Raw genomic sequence first — 27417 nt, 5'->3', positions numbered from 1 at the left:
TGACATCTATGTTTAAGTTTGGAAGACTGGACTTATTTGCTTAGACCAGTTTATCTTCTGTTTTCCCTCACATAGAACTAATATAAAGAATTGCCAGGGAGAGTTTGTGCAGTGTCTGCTGGGATTTGAATAATGGATAGAGTTTGAATAGGAAAGTAATGACAATTCTTATATTTAATTTGTTTACAGGAGCAGGTTGATAGTTTTGGTTTGATTTTTGAGCATGATTTTTCCAGCTTATCTGGAATTCTAGTTTGCCTAAAACACAGTGCAAACCTTAGCTCTGGATTCTATTTGTATATAGTGAAATGATTCAAGTTACTGAGGCTGTGTTCTGAAACTCAGAAAAATTTATCTAGAATTAATCTTTCACTTTAATAAAAAGTCTATGAAATTATATGAAATGAGAAGAAGAGTAATCTAATATACTCTTTTAAAAATAACCATACTAGGTGAAGTACAGAAAGATTATGCATTTATACAAAATTTGGGAAATTGGCTTGAATACAGTTTTTTGACATCATTGTCAGAAGTGAATTGACAATTTTTCCTAACTCATATAAACTGATTTCTTTTCCATAAATTTGAATGGATGATAACAGTGTCAGATTGATCCTGTAGACCTCAGCCTTCAATATCGCTTTCTGAAAGGCCTAGCTTTACCTCCTGAGGCTAAATTAGCAAGTCTTCTCTCAATACATTGTCATACTACTGTATTTTTCTCTATATTATTAATCACTATTGTAATTAAATGTGCTTGTATTATTATTTTAAGATGTCTGTCTCTCCCGTTAGACAATCAATTAAATGAAAATGAGTATTGTGTATTTCTTATTCATCACTATATCCCAGCACCTGGCATTATGCTTGGCACAAAGCAGGCAGTCAATATATGTCCAGTGCCCCAAAACATGAATACTACACTGCTTGAGAAAAAATAAATGCAGGTTTTTTTAAGGCTTATTTTGTTTTGATATTAGCAACAACATGCTTATCTTTATGAAGATTTATTTTTAATATAAAAAATTGGGGTAACTGTATTAGATTAACAATAAAATGATTAAAAAATAAAATCTACAAGGAAAGTAAAAATATATTTTTAAAACAAATTGGTCTATTTCAGTTTATACTTAAGTTATGTTTATAAATATATTTCAAATCTGTTTATTGACTATAGGAGCTCCTCTTAATTTATCCATTACTGTACTAAACACTGCGAACCACATTATACACATTATCCTACTTAATTACCTTTTAGGAGGGTGTTGAAACTGTCTTCCATTTTATAGTGAACACAACTCAGATTTAGAGAGGTTGAATTCCTTTTCTAAGTTCATAAAACTAATATGACCACAAATTAGAGCTATGGATATGTGGGAGTTACTATGGTTTTATTTTTATTTTTTATTCTCACACAACAGTATTTTTTTTTTTTATTTTTGAGAAAGAGAGAGGGAGACATGGGAGAGTCACGTTGATCAGTTGCTTCCCCTATGCGCCCCAACCAGGGATTGAACACGCAACTTAGGTATGTGCACTGACTGGCAATCAAACTTGCAACTTTTTGGTGTACAAGACAATGCACCAACCAACTGAGCCATCTGACCAGGGCTTAATGTGGTTTTAAAATACTGATATGCTAAGGAAATTGCAAAACAAAACAAAACAAAAACATGCACACAAGAATTAATTTATAAATAGTCCTGAATGTGGTGGTATACAATTATACTTAAGAGTTGAGGTTTCAGATTCAAAAGGATCAACCGACCTATACCTACTACCTGGGTGATGCTTAGCATTTTATTTAGCTTTTCTAAATCTCAGTTTCCCAAACCATAAAACATTCTGGGTATCATAGCCTTGTTAACTGAGACTATGAAACATAGTCTGGTGGCCAATAAGCACTCACTGAATTTGAATTCCTTTTTCTTTTGTATATAGTATCGCATTTCTCCCTTCTATTCTACCCCAGTCACCCCACTAAATGCTAACTCCCTTTGTGGGAATATGTACAAATATACATTAGAGAGCTGTATATTATTTAACAAATTTAGTGATGGTTAAAATTTAAATATGATTAATAGCAGCCTCTATTATTAATTCCCTCAGTATCTCACTCCAGAAAACACACATATGAATACATTCATGTTCCTCCTTTCCCCAAAATAGACCATTTCATAAGGAACTAGGTGCCTCTCTCCTTTTCAGCGTGCCCTTCCTCTATCCCTATGTGAATGGTATTCCCCAGTACATCTCCTCTCTGCAGTGATTATCCATTTGGGGTCGCAGAGTACATTGTTGCCTGTTAAAAAACAACTTCCTCGGAGTCCTAAAGTATACCAGTATTTTCCTTGAATGTTGCCCTAAACTGTTCATTATTTGGGGGTGATAGCCAAGGGACATCCTCCTGTAGTCAATATACTTTATAAAATTTTAATAATTTTGGACTAGAAAACAAAAATTAATTCTCAGGTGCTTTATGCTTGTATATCTGCAAGAACTTCATTCTTCTTCACCTGTATTTTCCTCATTTACTTTTGAGACTCTGTAGGTATATTTATCAATAAGTTGCCTCAAGTCATCTTGAAATGAAGCTAGCTAAACATAAGTAAATGTTTGACATAAGTAAATAAATATTATATACCTAATTATAAATTTTAATAAGATAATGGGGCACTATCAAATTCAGAAATGTCTTTCCATAAGAGTATTATAATAGTCTATGTAAATATCATAGTTAATCTTTTACAAATAAATCAATGAGGAGGGAAAAATTAAAAAGGGAAAGTATATGAACAGTTAATGTTTCTAAACTTTTACCATTAAAACAAGCTTTTAAATGCTGATTACCAATTACGATTTAATATTTTTCAATGATGTTTATCTTTATATATCCAAGTCACTGTCATTGTTTTGATCTGCTGCAATAATTAGCTTCCTTCTATAGATAAGGTAGGGTCTTTAATGTTCTTTGAAAAACAGGAGTGTGTGTCTGTAAACCTCTGTATCTATGTATGTTTTTCGGTAATTCCTAACCTATAGTGATTTATTTGGAAGAAGAACAAAGCCTTATTCAGATGACATACATGATAATTTCACATACTATCTCACCTATGTTTTTTTATAGGGGATGACCTAAGTTGATTTTCTCCTTTCTGGTCCTGGGGCTGTGCAGAGTTTTTGGGTTATTTACTTTGAAAAAGATGTATCTTTTAAAAGCATTAATCTTTTAAAAAATCACCTTTGATAACAATTTCTGTGAGAGAGCAATGTCCTATTTAAAAACAAACTCTTTGAAAACTTTCTCATTTCTTAATCACTCAGGTAACCATTATCAGATTGACTGGGTTATATGTTGTTTTAGATTTGTCTTTTATATCAGACTGAAAACTTTCATTTTTGCTCTTACTATTGGTCTCTTTCTACTTACACATACTATGCACACACATACACAGGTACAGACACATTCTCCTTCAAGTTTGCCTTCTTCTTACCTACTTCATTGGGTACCAAGCTTGTCAAGAATATAGATTAAACTAGAGAAAAAAGAGACTTGAAACTTCTCAAGTTCAATAAAGCAAGTCCTTACTTTATGTCTTATAGAGGTTCTTGGAAACTGCAACTTTAAGTAGAACAGCATATAACAAAACCAACTTTACCACAGATTAACTGATATAGATAAGAGTCAAGCTTCTACAGCGTATGGCTGGTCACAAAAACATTACCAAACTTCTAAATAGAGACCCAAAACACTTCTAATTTTAAACACTAAAATAAATTTGAGTTATTTATATATTTAGGAAAGATTAATAAAAACAAATAAGATTCTTATTTTTCAGTGTGCTTAGTTCAAGGCCATGGGTGGCAGTAGCCTATCCCTACAGCTCAGGCTGCAAGGGAGGACCTGCTCTGGACAGAACGCCCATCTACCACAGGGACACTCACACCCACCCACATTCACACTCACTCAGGTGGGACAATGTAGACCTGCTAATTCACCTCCTGTACTCAGATTTGGGATGTGTGAGGAGATGGGAATTCCCAGAGAAAACTCAAGCAGACATGGGGTAACATGCAAACTCCACTCAGACCGTGACCCTGGCTAGGAAGTGATTTTTTTTCCTTCATTAATGTTGGAAAGAAGTGACGTGGAAGGAAACAACATTATCTGAGGACTCGCTGTGTTTTTTTTTAAAGTAAAAGCATTATTGGAAGCTTTTAGCATATAAAGGAGAAGACTGACAGTGACCAGAGGGAGGGATAAGGGGGATGAGGGAGGAAAGAAAGGGAAGGGTCTAATCAACGAACAGGTATGATTGACCGGTGGACATGGACAAGATGGAGATTGACTGTGGAATCAGGGGTGGGTGGGGCAGGGCAGAGCAATGAGGGAAAATTGGGACAACTGTAATAAAACGATAATAAAAAATTTAAAAGAGAGAAAAAAGACACAATACACAATCCTTTCCTACTTATTTCCTAGAAGATACTCAAAAAAGACATAGATAGTACAAGTAGAGGTAATTTTAATACAATATTTAATAATCTAAGTACAAATTAAGCCTTAAGGGAAAGAAAATACTTATTTTAATTATGAATATAGATAACCAGGGCTCAGTGGATATAATATAATTAAACAAAAAAACATATAAATTAAAGTTGTACAGGTGAAAATTTAGAAAGTCATGTAATATTGAAAAGAAGACTTCAAAATAATTTTATAATAGCTACCTATGTTCTGAAGTTTATATAATTACAGCTATTTAGTAGTTGAATTAAGTTTGTCTCACTAGAGTTTGTGCTGCTTGCTACCTAATTTTATTTCAAATTAATTTTGTTTCTAAAATCTAAGATACAGTTTATTATTGATGATACTGCTACCTAGTATTAGATACAAATAATCACATTTTGATTATTTTAAGTGTTTTTTTTAAATTTCTATTAACAAAGTAGGATATCTGTTGAAAAGTATGAGCAAAAATATAACTTTTTTCTTTATGGGTTAATTTAATTAAAGTTAAATAGATGCATTATTTTTAATTTTTAAAAATAGATTAGGTAGATATTACTTTTCAATAGTGACATTTTAGAATGTTTTCTTCAAAAATGTTATTTCTATTGCAATTTTAAAAATTCTGTTATTTTACTTGACATGCCATACCTCTCTCATAAAAGAAAATGTGTAAGGTTCTTTGCTCAATTTCAGTCAATTGAAATACTCAGATCAAAATGTGAGCTTTATTTCTTCATGGTTTTATGATATACCATTTCAGTAGCCATTCTTCTTCAATGACTGTTGGCTAGCTAAGAGGAATATGTAATTTTTCTTCATATTTGTTATATTTAGCCACTCTTTAATAATGCCATTCTTTATTAGTATACAATATTAGGAGATGCAGTGGACTATATTGCTTATTTTGAAAATCCCAGAAGTCATTAAAGACCTAAAATAAATACAACATTAAATAGGTTTGAACTACAAATGATAACTTTATCTAATAAACGTTTATATATCTGATTATACTTGTTTGCCAAGAAAACTTGACTGTTTTGTTTTATTATAAAGTTTATTGGCAGAAATTGAGGCAATCATCAGTTTTTTGATTTTAGAGATAGTATCCTGAAAACCTTAAAATTGGAATTATCTGTGCATGACAAAATTTCCTTAATAAATTCTCATTACTTGATTACAGGTTGAATATTTCAGACATCTAAACCAATTAGAGTACTGATTATTTTGATTACCAGAAATACTTAAATATATATATTATTCATCAATGTATTCAGTTTCTATATCAGACACCTGTGATTTAAACATTTTTAGTAGTTTCTGATTCACAGGAAAGTCAGCTGCATTTCATTATCTTTTTATGGATGTTAGGGATTTACTTTTGCTTCATAAAAACATATGAGTAAGCTAATAAGTTGACTGTAGGCAGTATAGGCAACATGGTGTTAGTTTCTAAACTTATTTGTTAATTAGTTTAAGATATAACACTAATAACTAAAATTGTTATTATATATGCATTTATGCTGGCCACTAAGGTATATATATTTTTGACATCAACTTCTGAAAGTCAACATCTAACTCCTTCAATTGTTTGGAAACTAGGCTGCCCTGTGAACTTCAAGGATAGGCTTTAAATGCCTTCTGTGATAATTGTAATTGTTTTCAATTTTTAAATGAATTCTTACATTCAATATTATTATTACTTTCAGGTGTACAGCGTAGTGGTTAGACATTTATATAACTTACAAAGTGATTCCCCCAAAAGTCTAGTATTACCTTGTCTCTTTACATACTGGTAGTTATTATAATATTATTGACTCTATTTCCTATGCTGCACTTTATATCACTGTGACTATTTTATAACTGCTAATTTTTACTTCTTGACCCCTTTACCTTTTTCACTCAGGCTCCCAAACCCCCTCTGATTTGGCAACTATCAACTTCTATGAATCTGTTACAACCTATTTTTTCATTTATTTTGTTATATAGATTCCTTTCGGTTTTGCTGAGAGCCTAAACTGCTCTAAAAAATAAGGTTTATTAATTAAAAAACTTATTAGAAATTGCTATACAAAAGAAGTATTTTTGATCTTGTTTACTTGTATAATACCTCTTTGTTTTTATTCCTTTTCTGTTGTGGTTAAACAGAATTTTTTTCTTAAATCTTAAGAGAATATTCAATAATAATAACTTAAGAAATTCTACTTTCATAATGGTTTGGATCTAACAATCTAGAACGTCCATGCTCCCTTTCATATCTATTAGATTGTTTGTGTTTCTGTTTTTTCATTTCTTTTTTTTTTTAACTTTCAGTTTTCAAAACTTAAAGCAACTTGTATAAAGCAGTTAATTACCAACGACACTCATCTTTCCCCAAAGTTTAGATTTACAATTCTGAAGCTGATTGTGATGACTTAATGTGCTCTTATGTCAGATTGCTGTTTAATATATGGAAGGTTTAAGAAAATTCTTAAGTTTCAACTGGGTTCAACATTTGTGTGCACTGTTACTGCTTTGTCATTAAACTAAATGAGGTATTGAAGTCTTAAAACCACAATTATAATAAGAAAGAGAACTCAACCATAACTGTGTGCCTAAAGAAAATACTAATTGATGGTGCCCTCTTCTCAATTGTCCAAAATAGGGTTGCCTCATGTGGTGTTTTTAATTGAGTTATAACAGTTCTTTCGTACTATTTTCCTCTTTTATGGATGTTTTACTTTATTAAATATGTGTTTCTTTAGTAATTAGGTCTTTTTTTTCACCCCCACAAAATAATAATCTAGTAAGTATAATAATGCTTAGTATGTGATTTACTTTAAGTCTTTATTTTTTCTTTTACTTTTTACTCTAAATTGTATTTCTGAGATTATGGATCGGGGAAATATTTTACGCTGACAGACATGGAAGGTGATTTATATACTAAGAGTAGGATTATATTTTCTTAAAGGAGAAACTATGTATTATGCATTACATATAATATTTGTTATATTACATATAAAATCTTGTGGAAAATTCAGAGATAAGCAACACTTTTTTTTGTATTTTTTGTTTTTATTTTATGTATGCACTACTGTGCAGTTATCATTTTATGGTTGCTGAAAACACAACACTGAACAAGACAGAATCACTGCACTGTGGACCTAACCTACACATATTTTCTCAGTTTTTCTTAGATAGTAAGTGATTTTGTGGCTAAATAAATTTAATAATTTTATTTTTAGAATGAGGTTCATCAAACAAATGAGGTAAATATTAATAGTTTTCTGGTTTTCATAGGATATATTTCTTGAACATCATTATTCTTAAGGTAGATTTATAATTTTAATTAATACTCTTAACAAACAAAATATAACAGTTAAGGAAAACATTACATACCATTGTGCTTAAAATATATATATTTCTCCAATATTTTAGCTGGGAAGTTTTAAGATTCCTTCTGTCAAACATAAGATGGTGGTTGGAAGAATATGGCTTTGATGGATTTCGTTTTGATGGTGTTACATCCATGCTCTATCATCACCATGGGATGGGTAGGTAATCTGATCTATTACAGATATAACTAATGATTCTATGTTATTTTTCACTGGCACATTGCAACCATGTTTGGGGTTCATTTACAGAAGCTGCCATGAGTATTACTATTCCCTTGATTTTTATTATTTCCATTGTATGCATTTCCTCCAGTCACCTCTGATCCCCTTTTGGCAAGAGGTTATGTATAAATACATTTTATAAGTAAATAAAAGATAATGATTTTCTGTTAAATATATGTATATAAGAACATGCTGGTTTTAACAGGTAACTTTCTTCTAAAATGTTTTTTAAGGAAACCTTTTTCTCCACAGTGCTCTCAGAATGTGAACATGACAGCATTTACAATGAAAAATAAATAACAAAAATAATAAATGAGAATGTTTTTGAATGTGTAGGTTCCTGCATATTAAACAGTAAATATGTATAATATATCTATAATATACCTGGTTTAAGTTAAATTATAAATTAATTTATAATAAAACACATTAAACAGAGTTTTTCAATTTAAAAGTTATATAAAGAAATAGGATCACAGAATCTAATTCTTCAGTAGGGAACATGTCAGACAATTATATTTTAATAGTCAAATATCTACCAGCAATAACCAATCCAAAAAAGGGACTTTAGACTGTCAATCTTGAAAAGTGGCTACCAAGGAAAGAAGCTGTACTCAAAGAGTGGTGCTGTCTGCAAAACCTGCAGCACAGTCTTGGAGATGTTCCTCTGGAGTGCTCATGGGCACGAAGTTGAACCTGTAATACATGACAGGTTTCATTCATATCCTTCAGTTTACAGAGTAGCTTATTTAAAGATTGAAAAAGAGAAACATGGCAATATTCAAGAAAGATTTTTTACCAAATTAAAATATCCACATGCCCCTTCAGAATCTGCCTCTGTTGAAGTCTAGGAATTTTGCAAGGAATTATGGGATTGGAGAAATGAACTGAAGTCTATGGATATGGGATATACTTCTAACCCTGTGCAGGTCATGGCTGATCTGAGAAATACAAAAATGATCTATGCTGTAATATTTCGACCTAATGGGTAAAAACAGTGAAACATAAGAAACACATTCTAAGTAACTTGTTTCCCCTCTTTGAATGATGAGAAGAAAAGCTGAAACTGTACTGCAAAAGAACATATACCTGAAAAAGTTGAGATTAAACAATTAACATTAAGACACAGAGTGTTTAAGTTCGTAAAATTGAGTGCTAAGAAGAAATTCATTAGGTTATAACTAGAAAGAAAAATGAATTTGCCTGCATGAATGAAAAAAAAATGGCTGGGTTCTACCACTTTGTTGCCAATGGCAAGGCCTATAAAATTCTAAGGGAAACAAAGTGTGACTGAGGAATTTGGTAATTGAAGTGCCATCGAGGTATAAATTCGAAAGACCTTAAAAAATAAAACTTCCATAATTATACTTGAATATATCCTTCCGTGATGAAATTCTGTAAAAGAAATAATTATTCAAAGTAAAGAACTTTAGAGTTATAGGGAAGTAGGGGGGCGGGGGAAATGTAGGCATTGAGCAATAATTTGATTTAATTAAAATAAGTGTAAACAACTGTAGGAATAGAAAATAAATTGTATAACCTCAATAAGTGAAATATACTATGTGACCAAAGTTAGGAATTGAGGAAGAGGAGGTAAAAGATATTAAAGAATGTTAAAACCTTTTTGTAATCAAAGGCAATCCATGTTGCATAAATTGAAGCACATATTTAAAATAATACAAACATTATGGGTCGAATTTATGATAGTTTTCATATGTGCTTTCCATTACTTCAGAGGTATCCAATAGAAGCTAGCTAAATTAACATTTGAGATGATAAAAAATGGATCTAAATTTTGAAATTTAGAATTTCTTTCACTATCATTTCAATGTATTTTTCTGCTATAAAATTCAATTAAACTTTTAAATCAAAGTGTTTTGTTTGTTTGCTTTTATAAAACAAAAAATTGAATTGCAGGATTGTTGATATGGAATAATTTTCTAACTTTGATCATATATTTATGATGATGACATTATGTGCTATTGAAGCTTATTACACTTTGCTATATCAAAACTGGTATTAACATACTAATTGGTGAAATTTGTTCAGAGTTAAGACTTGCATGTTAACAATGCATTTACATTGATCTTATGTTCTCTAGGTCAAGGTTTTTCAGGTGATTATCATGAATATTTTGGACTACAAGTAGATGAAGATGCCTTGATTTATCTCATGTTGGCGAATCATTTGGTTCATACATTGTATCCAGATTCCATAACAGTCGCTGAGGTAAAGCCATAATGATCTCTACCCTCTAACCCCCTTTAATGCAGAACATTTTGTCAGTATGCAATATTTGAATAATTAATCTCATGTTGTCAATAATTGCATAACTGAAATTATACCCTGACTACAGTGCAGCTACCTTGTATTGGTGACATATTATTTACAATTTCACTCTTTGCCTTCTAGGAGATAGAGTATACTAATTACTTGTCATTATTCCATTGTTAAAAGAAAAAATGCCAATGGTTAGAAGGTAAAATATCCTAATCAGTGGACTGGTCCTTCTTCCCTGAGACCTTCAGCAGAGAAAAGAATTGAATCAAAAAGAAGTTTATGTGCTTCTGTTTGTTTGTTTGTTTCTGGTTTAATCAGTAGAGATGGCAGGGATCACTGCCTGGGAGCTCCTCTGTAGCCTCTCTTGTTCTGATGCAATTACCTTTCTTGTTTATGTTACTGCTCTCCGATTGCCAAATGTTCACTAGTTATTCATGATCACTGAATGTTCATGATTAACTGTCCCAAAGCTGCACTATAATGATATAATTCGGTATATGCATAATTGACAATTCCCCTCTTGGTGATAAATGTGATAAATTAAGAAGTTTGTTAAATGCTTATGCTAATTTAGGTTTAGCACTAAACTCCCTCTGGTTTCCTAAGTCTTCTGACTAGAAATTATTATTAAAATTGAATTCATTATATTAAAACTGTTCTATGCAAAATGTAGTGGTCGTCATATAAAAATAAAAAGACTGTTGTTAAAAGATTGAGAGTTAAGATGTATTTTCACATTGTTGGACTTTAGTTCATTGGAATGAAATGTAGTAGTTAATGACTGTCTCCTTTCTGTATTACTTATTATTCATTTAGCATTTTTTCTTCATTATTTCTCAAAATCCCCAACTCCCAACTAGGTGGTATAATTTTCTGCATAGAAAACAGTTACACTCTTTAGTCATTTTCCTTATAAATATCTTCTAGGGATAAAGCTATGGATCTTAAAGCCCTGGAATACATTCTTATATAGAATTTTTTTAAAACCCAACTATTGTAGTACCATTTTGATATCCAGTATGAATTTCATATTCTTTACATACCTACATTTGATCATAGTTTGTAAGTCTTGCTAATACTTGTGCTAATACTTTGTGCTGACCATCTTTGAACATCAATCACAGTGTGTTTTAAAATTGTATTTTGTCTGTTATATATTTTAATTTTATCTTTCAAACATCAAAAATTTAATTATTTTGTGAATTATATTTATGGTGATTCAAAGCAGAGATAGTTTATGTGACAAGTTACTATCAACAATTAATGACACACAAATCAAAAGTTCATACTGAAAAATAGAGGCAAATACTTAATACATGAAGCTTAAAATTGTTACATTGATCCCTTCATTCATTTCAAGTAAAACAGTTCCATCATCTGGGGAGCCCTTGTCTGATTATCTGTGTTTCTACCAATGAAACTTTGAGGCTCTAGCCTATTTTGTATTAGTTGGTTTCAGATTTTTTTTTTTTAAACAAGATGTGTCTTCAATTTATTTTACTTAAATTGAAAACTACTTCAATTTCAATATATCACTTTTCTGTCTAGTGGGAATCTCTTCAAAATGTGGAATTGATCCTCATGAACTTTTTTTGAAGAAAGGGATGTGGTATAGTGGATAAGTAATACTGTTTTATATAGAGTCCTATAGTAGATATTTGAATTTGTTTATAATGACATTTGTTAAAAATTGAAAGCTTTTTTCTGAACTATATCTACCACTCTACATGATTATATTTGCTATATTAATCTATTGATTTAAAATATTTTTAATTAAGGTTTTTCCCCATCTGGAATAGTCGTAAGTGCCCTTTAGATATTAAAGAATGAGAACTGTTTTAATGTCATTTGAAACACCTATGATTATTTCAGTATGCTATGTTGGCAGGTATCAGCCTTGTATATTTAAAATATATTTCAGTGATCTTTATACTTACTTTCCTTTTCCTTTCAATATTTTGAAAGGATAGCCATTAATTCTCCACTTTCAAAAGAGAGTTACAAATATCTCATATGCATTAATGGGGAAGGTTTTTAGGATTCAGATTTAGGAGTCAAGAAAAACTGGTGTCCAAATATTTTTATTTAGCAGTCTCTATTTCCTATCAAATTATTTCTTAAAGCTTAGGTAAATATAGAATTTACCTTACTGTTTTCTTGAGAAAATTATCTTGATCTTTAATACCAACCCATTACCAATTTTACGAAAACTCCTCGTCTTATGGAAACTCTTGTCAAAAGGTATTGTGTTGCTAATCCCAGAGCCTAACATGTGTGTCTGATATTGAATACATATTCAGCCAATGTTTATAAAGAATCAATTAGATAACTATCATATCTGCGAAAATGTAGCATATTTTGAAATATATAACTTCTTTTAAAATGGCTTCTTTTCTGTTAACCTTCTTTTTTTACTTACTTTCCAGTCATCTACTTTTTAACTTTTATACACTATAAAGTACTATGTAGAAATAAAGTTTAATTGACAAATGTTTTATTTCTTAGTGGATGTATTGCACCATGTATTGTATTTACCTATACTGCTCCTTTGAAAAAAAAAAAGCCAGTTAATAAATGATTTTGGGAGACCAGAGAGGTCATATATTTCTTTGTTCCAGCTTTTCTGTGGGGACAGTTTGGGGAAGGTATTGTGGAAGAGGAAGCATTTATTTCTCAGCAAGCTCATAGTATGATATTCTTTTATAGGAAGAGTTCGGACAAGGATGTAAGTAGAAAAGCTTGTGACATGCACAGTGGAAAGTACATATTTCAAAGTGGATAAAGTATTGCATACTTGAGGTGAAATAGTACAATATAATTTTAGATGTATGTCTCTCCATTGCACTTTCTGTGTACTTAAGAGAACAATGATCACAATTTTATCATATTGTCACTTCATGGTAATGTGTGTCTATGTATTTAGGTTGTAGTTTATGAATCCCTGAAGGTCAGAGAGTATACCTTATATATTTTCAAATTCCGGAAGGACATTCATTCATTCATTCACTCAGCAGAGTCCTGGCTCTAACATTGAGAAGCATATATCTTTAGAGATCCCTTCACCTCAATAAACCTCAATTTCTTTATCTTCTAAATGAAGAAGATCCACTAGATAACCCCAAAGACTCTTATACTGAAAGCCATCTTATTGCTTTACTCTTAATGTACTAACTCAACTTTCCATTTCATCAAAAATAAGCTAAGTGAGCTAAGTGCTCCCAAAATACACTCTATGCCTGATAACAAGAATAACAGATATATGCTACATGTATTTTAATGATTCATGAAAGCAGTAACTAATAAAAAATGCTCAAAATAGTTAAAAAATCAGTCTAAGAAATCGTGTTTTAGCAATTATACTTGTACTATTCTGTTTTCTGTGTGTGACAATAAGGAAAAGAAAAATATGGCCACATGAGATCAAAGTTGTCCTGCATTGAAGAGCATGGTATCAAATTTTATTGGGAAATGAGATATGCTATCACAGTTTTATCTTACTTTTACAATATGCGACTGAAACACTATAAAAATATATGCTTATGCCCTTACATATTGTTTTCATTTATTGGCTTCACCATCACTGTCAGAAGGATATTTAGTAAAAATTTGAGCATTGTGAACTGATGATGCTGATGTCCTTTGTTTTAGGATGTATCAGGAATGCCAGCTCTGTGTTCTCCAATTTCCCAGGGTGGGTGCGGCTTTGACTATCGATTAGCCATGGCAATTCCAGATAAATGGATCCAGGTAAGAGTTCCTGTAAATATTTTGTGTGTGTGTGTGTGGATAGTATGTTTTATGTTGGGTTTTTTTTTAAATGTATTTCTTAGTTGTGATTATTAGTACAGATATTACAATTGAAGTACTGAATTCTCCCATAAGTGTGTTAATTCTTGTGCTTTTCAAACTTCTAAAAGTTCTAATATAAAGTATTCATATTTTTACTACTCAGGCAAGGGAAAAAATATGATTAATATAAGGTTATCTGTGTAATTATCAATGCAGTTGTACAAAACTTAAGTGCTCTATATTTAAAACATATTCAACTTCATCAAAGTATCCATTTCACCTTGCAAATTATCAATTGATGGAGAAGTTACTCCTTAATTTCCAGTACTTAACTTCGTAGTATGGTCTCTTCTCAGCATATTTGGATACACCCAGTTCTTCAATCAGCATTTAAAAGTCCTTAGCATGTGTTAGTAACTCGAAATGAATAATTGTACATAACACCTTACATATCATTTCTGATACAATTGCATTAAACTTAATGATAGTTCAAGCAGTTGGGATTGCATCTTGTTTCATTTCATATGTGCATTCAGGACTAAATTTATTATATACACTTAGATATGATATAGAGCATTTTTGAGTGGCCAACTCCATAATCATAGGCTGAATATGTGTAAGGAGTCAGATATATATCAAATAATCATAGCTTTCTGATGAGCCCTTTAGTACAGACATGAACTGGTGCCATGAGATCACAGTGTTAGAATTGCTTGACTTTGCATAGAACAACCATAGAAGTTATTCTGAAGGAAGTGGTTTATTGTAATCATCTCTTAACTGTCTTTCCTGTGGCCTGAGGTAATTTGTGCAGTGCACAGCTGTGACATGAAAACTCTACCACCAGAATTTCTGTTTCTCCTTTTATAATGACTCTTCAAACATTGTCGACTCAAAAACCAAGTGACAATTAATCTTAGAAATAAAACAAATGAGCTGAGCATCTTGCTTTGATACCTGAGAAAGTTTCTTTGTATTTGTTAGTTTAAAAACTGGTGTTGTCTTCAAGTTTCTTATCTTGGTTTAAGGTTCTTTATCCACTCACCATCACTTATGATTTCTTCCCTTTCACACAGACTTTTTCCCCAGCAAGTGCCAAATCTTACCTTGTTAACATCTCACTGAAAAGCCTTCACCATTCACCAGTCTGTGCAGATTCAAGAATATTTCAGGGTGTACATCAACCTAGAATATTTTTCCCAATCAGTCACAATGTACAGTGGGATTATTTTCCTTTTATGAATGATGGCATTTTTTAAAAATTTTCAATTTACTAAAAGTTATATACCTTGTATGCTTAAGGCACTGTGCTAGGCAGCACATCATACAAGTGGGAAAATGTGTTGTCCTATATATAGGATGTGACTATGCTCTCTGTTTAAATTGTATGTACTCTGAGGCAGATGTCACCTTCTGTTTCATGTAATTAAAAATATTTTTGCATCACAAAAATAAAGCCCTTTGTTAATAAAACTAAGGAGAGTTAAAATAAATTTTTAAAACTCAGTAATATTCCCTGACTTTTATAATTTGTGCATTTAGTAAAATAACTGCATAAATGACTGTCTTTCCCTCAAATGTCAATAACACATGGAAGAGTATTAATCCAGATGACACTTGTACTCAGAATGTATGTCGCATTTGTTGTTGTCTACCCATAGAGCATGAGTTAGATTAAATGCTAAATTCCATTTGAACTTTTTTTGTTCAAAAGCAAATTATTTACTGTATTCTACTTTATGTTTAATAATCACCAGTCGGGACTATTATATTAGTGTAATCATTTATTGAACAAATATTTGCCTATAGAAAATATGCCACATATGCTCTATCTCCTTTAATTTTATTTGATCATTTTCATTATCTAATAACTGTTTATGTAAAAGTTATATAAGTAAATTGAATTCATTCCTTTCATTGATTCCACTAAATATGTATTGTGTACCAATTTATTATATAAATAGATTTTTAATTAAACATTCTATATTGAGAAAATTATAAATTCATATGCAGCATTAATACAGTGAAATCTGATACTTCTTTACTAGTATTCCCCACCCCCCAATGATAACGTTTTGCAAAACTATATTACAATATCACAACCACGAACATGGATGTAATCAAGATTCGGAACACTTCCATCACCGCAGGTTTCCTTGTATTGCTTTTACACACACACCTACATCCCCCATCCCCCTCATCACTTCTTAAGCTGTGACAACTACTAATCTGATCTCCATTTCTGTAATTTTGTCATTTCAAGAATGTTGTATAAATAGAATTGTATACTATGTTACCTTTCTGGATTGTCATATTTCACTCAGGAAAGTTCTCTGGATATTCATGCAGGTTGTTGCATGTATCAGTTGTGTATTTCTTTTTAATGCTGAAGTATTCCATGGTATGGATATACCACAGTTTCATTATTTGCCCAGTAAGAGACATCTGGATAATTTCTAGGTTTTGGCTGTTATAAAAAAAAAAAAAGCTGCTATAAACATTTGTGTACATGGTTTTCTATAACCTTAAGTCACACTCTAGGATAAATGCCTAAATATTTTCATTATTTTTGGGTAAATGCTCAAAAGTACAATTAATGGATCATATAGTAGTAGGATGTTTAATTTTTTAGGTAACTGCCACACTGTTCCCAAAGTAGCTGTACCATTGTATATTATCACCAGCAACACTGGAGAGACTCAATTTCTCTACATCTTTGCATAATAGCTTTTGGCGTTGTCCCATTTTATATTAGTCATTCTAATAGGTGTGTAATGATTCTATTATCAAACAAAAGTGGGGTCCGGTTGCCTCCTGCCACCTACAGGTAAATTCCATAGGCAGAGGCTGGTGGGGAAGGGAAAAGGTCTGTATTAAAAGGTTGTACAATTGAGAGGACAAGTAATTCCCCAACTCCAAGCTCATCTCCTCTGCAAAACACAGACAAAACCCATCTGTTCCCCAAAAGACTAACCCCCCCCCCAAAAAATGCCCAGAATTCCCACTCCATCTTTATCTGTCCTTTGGTACTCAAGGTAGCTAAGTGGGTTGCTGTCTAGCTTCAGGCTCCTTCCTGGCGTCCGCATATGGGGACAGCACAGTCATTTGCTACACAGCTTCCAGGCGCAGCAGGGTCCTGTAAATCCCTGCCCACATATCTCCCAGGTGGATCCAAGGGGAAGAAAGTGTGTTTCTCCCTTCCCTTGGTTTAGATCTCCTGACCCAAACTTCTGCAGTGCTCCAGGAGGGTTTGGCCCCCACCCCCGCCAATCCCATCCTTTTCCCAGGCTAGTCTGACAGTACAGCACCTCCCTCTGCTGTCCTGTTGACCTTTATGGTCACATTGGGCAGGTCCACTGGGACCGGAAGCAGTAGCAGGGCTTTTAGCCTTAGCCCAACATTTCACTTGCCTAGTGCACATGCACACACTCAGCACAATGACTTCTTCCTGCACGTCTTTGCCTGGGGGTGGGGAATCTTTTGGCATGTGCCTCAATAAGTTGGTTACCTGGGAATGCTGCTTCACCTGCATTGCCTCATGCGTTTCCTGCAGCCCTTCCCTCACAATTATGGCACTGGCCAGGCTATGCTGGTATCAATATCTCACTGTGGTTTTAATTTGCATTTCCTTAATGGCTTATAATGGTGAGCATCTTTTCCTTTGCTTATTTGCCTTCTGTGTATTCTCTTTGGTGAAATGTCTGTTCTTGTCATTTGACCAGTTTCTAAATGGATCTTTTGTTTATTGTAAAACTTTGAGAGTTTTCTATATATTCTAAATTCAGTTCTTTTGTTAGATATGTGGTTGACAAATATTTTACTTGGCTTCTCATACTCTTCATGTAGGCGTTCACAGAGCAAAAGTTATTTATTTTAAATTTGATGAAGGCTAATTTATATTATTTTTCACTTTAGAGGGTGTCTTTTTTGTTGTCTAGTCCAAGAATGTTTTGACTGCCCTACGTTTTCAATTAAATATTTATAGTTTTAATTTCATTTCATTTTACTATTTTTTTAATTTATTTTTTATTGTTCAAATACAGTTGTCTCCATTTTCCTACCGTCACTTTCCCCTGCCCCACCCACCCCCACCTCCCAGCCTCAACACTTCCCCACCGTGGCTTTGTCCGTGAGTCCTTTATCTGTGTTCCTTGATTGACCCTTCCCCTTCTTTTCCCTATGACCCGCTTCCCTTCTTCCCTCTTGTTGCTGTCAGTTTCTTTTTTCTTTCAATGTTGCTGGTTATATTTTCCTTGCTTGTTTTTTTTGTTGATTAGGTTCCACTTATAGGTGAGATTGTATGGTGTTTGTCTTTCACCCCCTGGCTTCTTTTACTTAGCATAATGCTTTCCAGTTCTATCCATGCTGTTGCAAAGGGTAGTAGCTCTTTCTTTCTACTGCATAGTATTCCATTGTGTAAATGTACACTAGTTTTTTGATCCACTCATTTAACTTTATACTTAAGTTTATGATTCATTTTGAGTTAATTTTTTTGTACTGTGAAAGACTTAGTTAAATTTTCTTTCCCCCGCTTGGCTTATCGATGTCCAATTCTTCCAGCATGGTTTATTAAAAAAAAAAAATGCATCTACCTTCCATTAAATGATTTTTGTGCATTTTTTCAAAAGTTATCTGTGCATATTTATCTATACATTTGTTTTAAATTGTTGCTATATCTCATTACCACAAACTTAGTGACTTAAAACAACACAAATTTATGATAATTTAGTTCTTATATCTCTGTAGATCACAAATCTGAAATGGGATTAATAGGCTAAAAGAAAGCCACAGGCAAGGCTACCTTCCTTCTAAAAGTTCTAGTATTTTTTGTTTTTGTTGCCTTTTCCAGCTTCTAAAAGCTACCTGTATTCCTTGGCTCATGGCCTCTTCTTTCATCTTCAAAGCCAGCAGGATAGCAGCTTAAATCTCTCTCTCATGCCCGTAAGTCATGTCTCCTTTTTAGAAAGATCTCTGAGGTACATTGGTATCCATATTTTGGACATTAGGATGGGAACATCTATGGGTGACCATTATTCTGCTTGACATAGTCTGCACTCTGGTGTCCAGCAATTCAGAAAGTAATCAAGAGGGATGGCTAAGCACACATGAATTTCATACAGGAAAAAAAGTCAGCAAAGGAAGATGCAAGCCAGCCTGAAAGCGAATTTCTGGTACAACATCTGCATTAATATTCTCTTGCTGCATAACAAATTACTACAAACTTGGCAACTTAAAACATTACTCAGTTATTATCTCATGGTTTCTTCAGAGGGCATCCATTATATTCAGAGGTTCCCCGCCCATACACTCTTGCAGTGGTATCCAACCCATGGTCTGTAGGCTGCATGAAGCCCAGAATGGCTATGAATGCAGCCCAACACAAAATCATAAATTTACTTAAAATGTTAGGAGATTTTTTTTTGTTGTTATGCGTCACAATATATTTAAGGTGTGGCCCAAGGCAACACTTCTTCTTCCAGTGTGGCCCAGAGATAACAAAAGGTTGGATAACCCTGGAAAGTATCACACAAAGGTGTGAATAAGAGGGAGCGGGGATCATAGGGCCACCCCAGAATTCTGTGTATCACAGAATGCAGTTGACACTTTGAAAAGAGAAATGAGCCCATGCAGAAAGAGTGCAAAAGAAAAAAGGCTATTTTGAGTATGTAACTTCGAAGAGCACCAGCTTTTATAGGACAGGCAGAAGAAGAGACTTTGCAGGATGCCTAGAGTAGTGGGAAAACAAAACAACAGTTTCAAAGTGGTGGACTAAGAGGGAAAGCATTTTGTGGGGAAGGAAGGGGTTAGCCTTCTCAACATGTACAGCTGGTAAGTATTAGCCTAAGAGCATTTACTGACCTAAGAAACGGTCATCTGAGAGCTTGGAGAGGGCATTTGCACTGAGGTGGTGGTGTTAGAGGGCCAGAAGGCAGATTGAAGACTGTGTGGCAAAGTGAAGAAAAAAATGTGTGGTCTGTTCAGATAATTATTTCATAATAATTAGTCTTTAAACTTTTATTTACTTTTTAATTTATTTATTTTTATTGTTTATGCTATTATAGTTGTTTCTGCTTTTTTCCCTTTCCCCACCTCCACTGAGCTCTCCCCTCTCCCCTTTCTAATTCAATCCCCATATTGTTGTCTTGTGTCCATGAGTTGTGTATAAATGTTCTTTGGCCAGTCCCTTCACTATCTTTCATCCTGCCCCACCATCCTTTCCAGCAGCTGTCAGTCTGTTTCATGTATCTAAGCCTCTGTTATCATTTTGTTCATAAGTTTCTTGTGTTCATTAGATTCCACATGTAAGTGAGATCATGTGATACTTGTCTTTCACTGACTAGCTTAATACACTTAGTGTAACATTCTCCAGTTCCATCCATGCTATTGCAAACTATGAGTTTATTCTTTTTTACTGCTGTGTAGTATTCCACTGTGTAAAGGTACCAGTTTTTGTTTGTTTGTTTTTTTATCCACTCAGCTACTGATAGGCACTTACCAAATATGGGCTGTTGTAACTACCACTGCTATTAACATAAAGGTACATAAATTCTTCTGAATTGGTGATTTGGCATTCTTCGGGAATATTTCCAGCAGCAGCATCACTGAATCAAAAGGCAGTTCCATTTTTAATTTTTTGAGGAGAATCCATACTATTTTTCACAGTGGCTACACTAGTCTGCATTCCTACCAACAGTGCAAAAGGGTTTCCTTTTCTCCACATCCTTGCCAGCCTTGTTGTTTGTTGATTTATTGATGGTAGCCACTGTGACAAGTGTGAGGTGATATGTCATCAAGGTGTTAATTTGCATTTCTCTGGTGATTAGTGAGGTTAGGCATTTCTGCATGTGTCTATTGGCCACCATCTGTATGACTTCTTTGGAGAAGTGTCTATTCAGGTTTTTTGCCCATTTCTTAATTGAGTTGTTTGCCTTCCTGGTGTTGAGTTATATTAGTTCTTTGTATATTTTGGAAATGAAACAACAAAAAAAGCTATTTTTTTAATCCAATCTAAAAATTTGAGAAATATATCTCTGCCTTGTAAAAGTTAGAGAAAGGTATATTGACAATAATACTTTTCTTGTAATTATTAATCAAGAGGTAGCAGTTTTTACAGGGGAAAAAAATGTTGGCAAAAATCTAAAAGTGCAATGATCAAACCATCTGCACAAATATAAAAATACATTCACCACACACACACTCACACTCTCTTACACACACACACTGTATCATTGTCATTTGGGCAGTCTGCTTAAAAGCTATGATTTCAGAAAAAGTTTCAGCAGACATCTTTGTTATATGGGTGCGCATGTATCTGTGTCAAATAATATGGATTGGTATGATCCTAAACCATAGGGTGTATTGGTACACCCTAAAGTTGGAATTTAATGTAAGTATAATAATGGTTTGCAAATTATGTCCTGTCTCACATCTAGCTGCTTAAAGAGTTTAAAGATGAAGATTGGAATATGGGCAACATAGTGTACACACTCACAAACAGACGCTACCTTGAAAAGTGCATTGCTTATGCAGAAAGCCATGATCAGGTAAATGAATATCTGTGTAAACACATCCCTCTCTCTGTCCTCCATCTCTCTGAGCTCTCTGCATATGTGTGTGTGTTTGTATATATTAACATACTTAAACATAAATTTCTATAGTTCAATACAGTTACTAAAATGTATTATATGTATTTATCTACATCGGTATCTGTATGTGAAAACTACTTACACTTGAAAAACATTTTAAAATTATTTTGTAGAACTATAAATTCTAGATTCAAAGTGTAGTGCCATTTTTATCCTGCCAAAGTCTAATTAAAAGATTATAAATGACACTTACAAGTGTTATCTTACATGCTTTTCTTCATTGTAATGAGAGGAATATTGGTGCTAATGTAGGTTAATTTTAATTTCCATTTTTCATCTCCTTCCAGAGGTTTTCTTTTATGCCTTTTGACAGACTTTCATTTCTTTTCCTCAGTCACTAAAATATTCTGTTTTTTGATCACTGTCCCCTGAGTTGCAGTCCATCTTCCCTGATGTGGCCTGAGGTATTTTCCAAAAAGCAAAGCTTATTTTGTCAACCCAGATCTTTTGAGTAAAGCTTGTTGTTCAAGGACATGCACAACCTGACATGAGCCAGAATTTCACCTTCATTCTCTATTCAACTCTGCAAGCAACCTGTTCTTCAGTACTGTGAAATTCTCACTCATTCCCGAATAGCTTATCCTCATTTCAGTTGTGTCCCTTTGCCCACGCAGCTATGATGTCCGCTTCACCTGGGAAACTACTGTAGAGAACCCACTTCTATGGCTCAGATACCACATTGTCTCTGAAGCCTTCATCTAGTTGTCTAAAAAAAAATAATAAAAAATATATATGAGGCTCAAAAAATTATTTTACAAAACACCTCAATAAAGTTAGGAGCAATCTATAATTAGGAGCAATCTATAATTAGATTATGGAACTATAGTTGGAATAGGTAATTAAACTAAAATATAAATTGTATTAAACATGAGTATATTTTTAAGAAAAAGAAAAAAGAATAGTTGCTCCATTATTTATATTCTCATCATGTAAATTTGTATTTCCAGCCTTAATACTGTGACTGCTCCAAGCAGTCACTTAATAAACATAAATAAATGGGGGGAAAGGCCAGTTTGCTTTTTAAAGTTATAATACTCCTCATAAACATAAAGAACATAAAGTGTACTCCTTACACATTAAAAATGAGACAGTGAAACGTTTTGAATTGTTGGCTGTATATGTACTAAGAAAATTGAAGCTTAAAAAAATAAGCTGCTCACCCTGCCTGGTGTGATTCAGTGTATTCGTCACTCACCTGCTCATCAAAGGGTTGCCAGTTCGATTCCCAGTCAAGGCATGTGCCTGGGTTGGGGGCCAGGTCCCCAGTGTAGGGGAGGTGCACGAGAGTCAACCACACACTGATATTTCTCACCCTTTCTCCCTCCCTTCCCCTCTCTCTAAAAAAATAAATAAAATCTTTTTTTTTAGCAGAAATTGACAGGTGTTTCTTCAAGTGTATTCTCTAATTATTAAGAAAGTGTAAGTGGATCAGAGGTCAGCTGTAAAAACCCATGGGCCAAATTCTGCTTGCTTCCTGTTTTCCTGTAAAGTTATTTGGAACACAGCCATGCTCATTCATTTTCATTATGTGTATGGCTACTTTTAAGTAGCTGAGACAGAGTAAGTGGCACATAATACATAAAATATGTACTATCTGGATTTTATAGAAAGTTTGCTGACTCATGAACTAAACATATGTTAAATTTTGCACCTTTCAAATCAGAGCACTACTGTCTTTTCAACTTAAGTTGGCTGTAGAACAGAACAAATAAATATGAAAAAACCAGAACCAAACTATTGCAGAATAATAAATGAGTAATAGCAAGTCAAAGGTGTGTGGAACCACCAACCAAATTCATAATATGAAAACTAAAATGCATTCCCAAATTATATCTCTCTATTGCTAATTCCTAGCAGTTGTAGCACATTTTGATCTTCTAATATGTTCTTGTTTTATATGAATGAAGAATAAATAAATGAAGGGAATAAACAAATTGAAGATAAAACTTTTAAAATTCACTCATAATTTTCATCCAAAAGGTATTGAAACATTATGGATTTACCAAGAATAATTTCATATTTTACAAAGTCAAGTAATTCTTCCTTGTATTACAAATTATCAGGCGTGTATAAAAAGATGCAAGTTGCCTGTTTCTTTCTAAAAGCAAATGTACAAATAAATCTCCTAAAAATTATAAATATACATGGTGAGTGTCAAAGTAGGTTTACAGTTTTAAGTATGCAAAAAAAGAATTTATTCTTGTATTATTATTTATTAATTTTTGTACTATTTTCTATATGAACAACTGTAGACCTAATATTTCCCCACCCTGTATATTATAAAATGAATAATATAGAAATATATACATAATAGTAAAAATCTAACAGAATTTATCAAAATGATTTTATAAAAGAATCAAAGATTAATGGAATAAACACAGTTAAAATATAATTAATTCAGAGTAAGTGGGAAGGACCAATTGTTTAAGAAATAATGCTGCCCAATCAAAATTTAACAAATATATTTATATGTTATATACATCGTTTTCAAACTTTTTTTAGCTATAGATCCTAATTTTAAACGACACTTATATGGAACTTCGTGTTGTATGTCAGACTGAAGATGCATTTTTTTTGATACATGTATTAATGTTAGAGTTGCCATGACAAAACACCACAGACAGGGTGGCTTAAATAATAAATTTATTTCTCATAGTTTTAGAGGCCAGAAGTATAGGATCAAAGTGTCAGCAGGTTTAGTTTCTCCTGAGGCCTCTCTCCTAGGTTTTCAGAAGGCATATTCTCTCTATGTCCTCACATGATCTTTTTCTGTGCACATTCATCCCTGGTGTTTTTTCCTCTTCCTATAAGGACACCACTCACTGGATTAAGACCCCAACCTTGTGACCTCATTTACCCTTATTGCCTCTTTAACCTGTCTCCAAATACAGTCACACTGGCAGTTGGAACTTCACCATGAATTTGAGGATGGGGGGCACAACTCAATTACAGTAAACATTTTTGTATGTTTAGATTTAAAATATTTACCTTTAAGTTAGAGAACAAGGAGCTTACTATGATAAAGCAAAAAAAGTTTAACTCAAGTAATACAGATGAAAATTACCATTTAATCAAAGTTCAAGTTTGATTAAATGGTAAAGTTATTGGTAAAAATGAAAAATATGTTTTCTATTTTATGGAAAAAAACCATACAGACTTTTTGGCCAACCCAATAAGTCCATATTTTTTTTCCTTAAAATACACATTTTTCATTTTCACCAATAATTTTATTGGTTTGGATATTTTGAGTATGTCAGCTATCTCCTACTATTTATTGGCTTCTAGTGGGTAGAGACCAGGGGTGCTGCTAAACATCTTCCAATGCATAAGACAGCCCCAAAGCAAAGAATTATTTGGCCAAAATGTCAATAGTACCAAGAAACTTCACAAACCACTTTTGATACATTCGATTGGTCATAGCACCTTCTCTATACACTGCACAAATCTTTTTTTCTTCTTGCGTTCCAGTTGTATTTTTAACTTTCTTGAAATAGTAAAGCATAATATACTGAAAAATGTATATCTTCTTCCATCTTCAATATTAAAATAGTTGCACAAAAATTCACCAATTTTTATTTTTTTCTATATTTACACTTGATAAGACAGCTGTCATTATACAATCTTAACAGAATTGTTTCAAATGAAGTTAAAGATACATAAGCCATACTAGAGCCATCAACAGAGAAAAACAAATGAACTTTTTGGCCAATCCAATACGTATATATAATATACATCCATATAAAAGATTATTTAGAAACTTACATTTTTTCAAAACAAATTCATAATATGAAAACTATTTTAAAATCTATTTTGCATACTCAATATTATAATAAATATTTTTTTCCAATTTCAGAAAATTGGAAGCATATGCTCAGTTATAATAGTCAGATAGCTTATTGTGCATTTTTAACCAAGCCCTTTTAAAAATAAATATCAGCCCTGGCTGGTGTGGCTCAGTGAACTGTGTGCCAGCCTGTGAACCAAAGGGTTGCCAATTCGATTCCCAATCAGGGCACATGCCTGGGGTGCAGGCCAGGCCCCCAGCAGAGGGCACGCAAGAGGCAACCACACATCTATGTTGTTCTCCCTCTCTTTCTCCTTCCCTTCCCCTCTCACTAAAAATAATGAAAATCTTTAAAAAAATAAAAAATAAAAACAATCCTGAAACACATTTATCTCTAACATGTTTTAACAGCTCGCCTTCAGCATAGAAAGTAATTATTAGAATATACATTAAACTACTACTAATTCATATGCTCTCTACATTGTTTTTCATCCTGTGATATTCTAGTGTAAATCATAGCTGCTTTGTTCCTGTTCTTTGCATTCATATCAGTGGCTTTTTCTTCTATAGGCACTCGTTGGGGATAAGACACTGGCATTTTGGTTGATGGATGCTGAAATGTATACCAACATGAGTGTTCTGACCCCTTTTACTCCAGTTATTGATCGTGGAATACAGCTTCATAAAATGATTCGACTTATTACTCATGCACTCGGTGGAGAAGGCTATCTCAATTTCATGGGTAAGTATGAATTGAACACAAATCCAATCTATGTTTAAAATGTTAACTAATACTACATATGCATAAATTATGTGGAATATTTTGATTTGGCAGTTTAGATTTAAAACATAAAATTATAACCTTATGTCTTTAATAAGCTGTCATGTGTAAACTGCAAAAATTAAATTACTCTAAGACTAATACATAATGCAAAAGTAGTCTAATAGATTTTTTAAATATTATTGACATTTTTAATATTATTTAATATTATTTATTATAATATTTATTATTTATTTATTTTATTTATTATTTATTGTTTTATTTATTATTTATTACTTATTTATTTTATTTTATTTATTATTTTATTATTTATTATTTATTATTTATTATAATATTTATTATTTAATATTATTTAATATTTTTAAATATTAGTGAATTATTTTTAAAACTTAGAATTATTCTGAATAATATTAATATTAATAATATTAATAATAAAAATATTAATATTTTAAATATCATTGACATTTTTAATATTATTTATTATTTAATATTATTTATTATTTATTATAATATTTATTATTTGTTTATTTTATTTATTATTTATTGTTTTATCTATTATTTAATTATTTATTATTTATTATAATATTTATTATTTAATATTTAATATTTTTAAATATTAGTGAATTATTTTTAAAACTTAGAATTATTCTGAATTTAATTATTCTGAGTATTTTATTATAGTGTTTGCGCATTAAACATAAGATATAATTGTCATGTCATGTCATATTGTACTAATATTATTAGTTTTCTTTGAAGAAGTTTGATACCAGTATATTTTATGATAAATGACAAAGACTGGCTGAGGATATTGTGATGGCCAAAAAAATATTTTTTAAAATAGAAAAAAATTATGAGTATTCAAAGATCATTGTTGTCTGAAGGGGTTGATTGATGAAATACAGAAATCAACTTACACAGTTTTCTGTTCTCCTTAGTTAACAATGACCATTGAACATTTGAGTTTTAGGAGATTTTTGCAAGCTTTAGGCTAGAGAGAAACAGAAAGATTGATAAATACTTATGGGAAGCTGACT

The 27417-nt window shown here is 32.3% G+C and overlaps 1 protein-coding gene across 1 annotated transcript in view; it reads left to right on the top strand.

Annotated features, from left to right (window-relative positions):
• Positions 1 to 27417, top strand: part of GBE1 (1,4-alpha-glucan branching enzyme 1) — a 272242-nt gene that overhangs the window by 169694 nt on the left and 75131 nt on the right. Inside the window, exons 8-12 of the mRNA XM_054585232.1 lie at positions 7928 to 8043; positions 10205 to 10332; positions 14032 to 14130; positions 21606 to 21716; positions 26173 to 26344. Coding sequence (XP_054441207.1) covers positions 7928 to 8043; positions 10205 to 10332; positions 14032 to 14130; positions 21606 to 21716; positions 26173 to 26344 — 626 coding nt within the window. The remainder of the gene's footprint in view (positions 1 to 7927; positions 8044 to 10204; positions 10333 to 14031; positions 14131 to 21605; positions 21717 to 26172; positions 26345 to 27417) is intronic.

This window comes from Pteronotus mesoamericanus, unplaced genomic scaffold (assembly GCF_021234165.1).
Source record: "Pteronotus mesoamericanus isolate MK-2021 breed Mesoamerican mustached bat unplaced genomic scaffold, CSHL_Meso_final contig_82, whole genome shotgun sequence".
In the NCBI taxonomy this organism is placed as follows: domain Eukaryota; kingdom Metazoa; phylum Chordata; class Mammalia; order Chiroptera; family Mormoopidae; genus Pteronotus; species Pteronotus mesoamericanus.
Note: the sequence above shows the minus strand (reverse complement) of the source record. Positions and strands in the feature narration are given on the sequence as shown.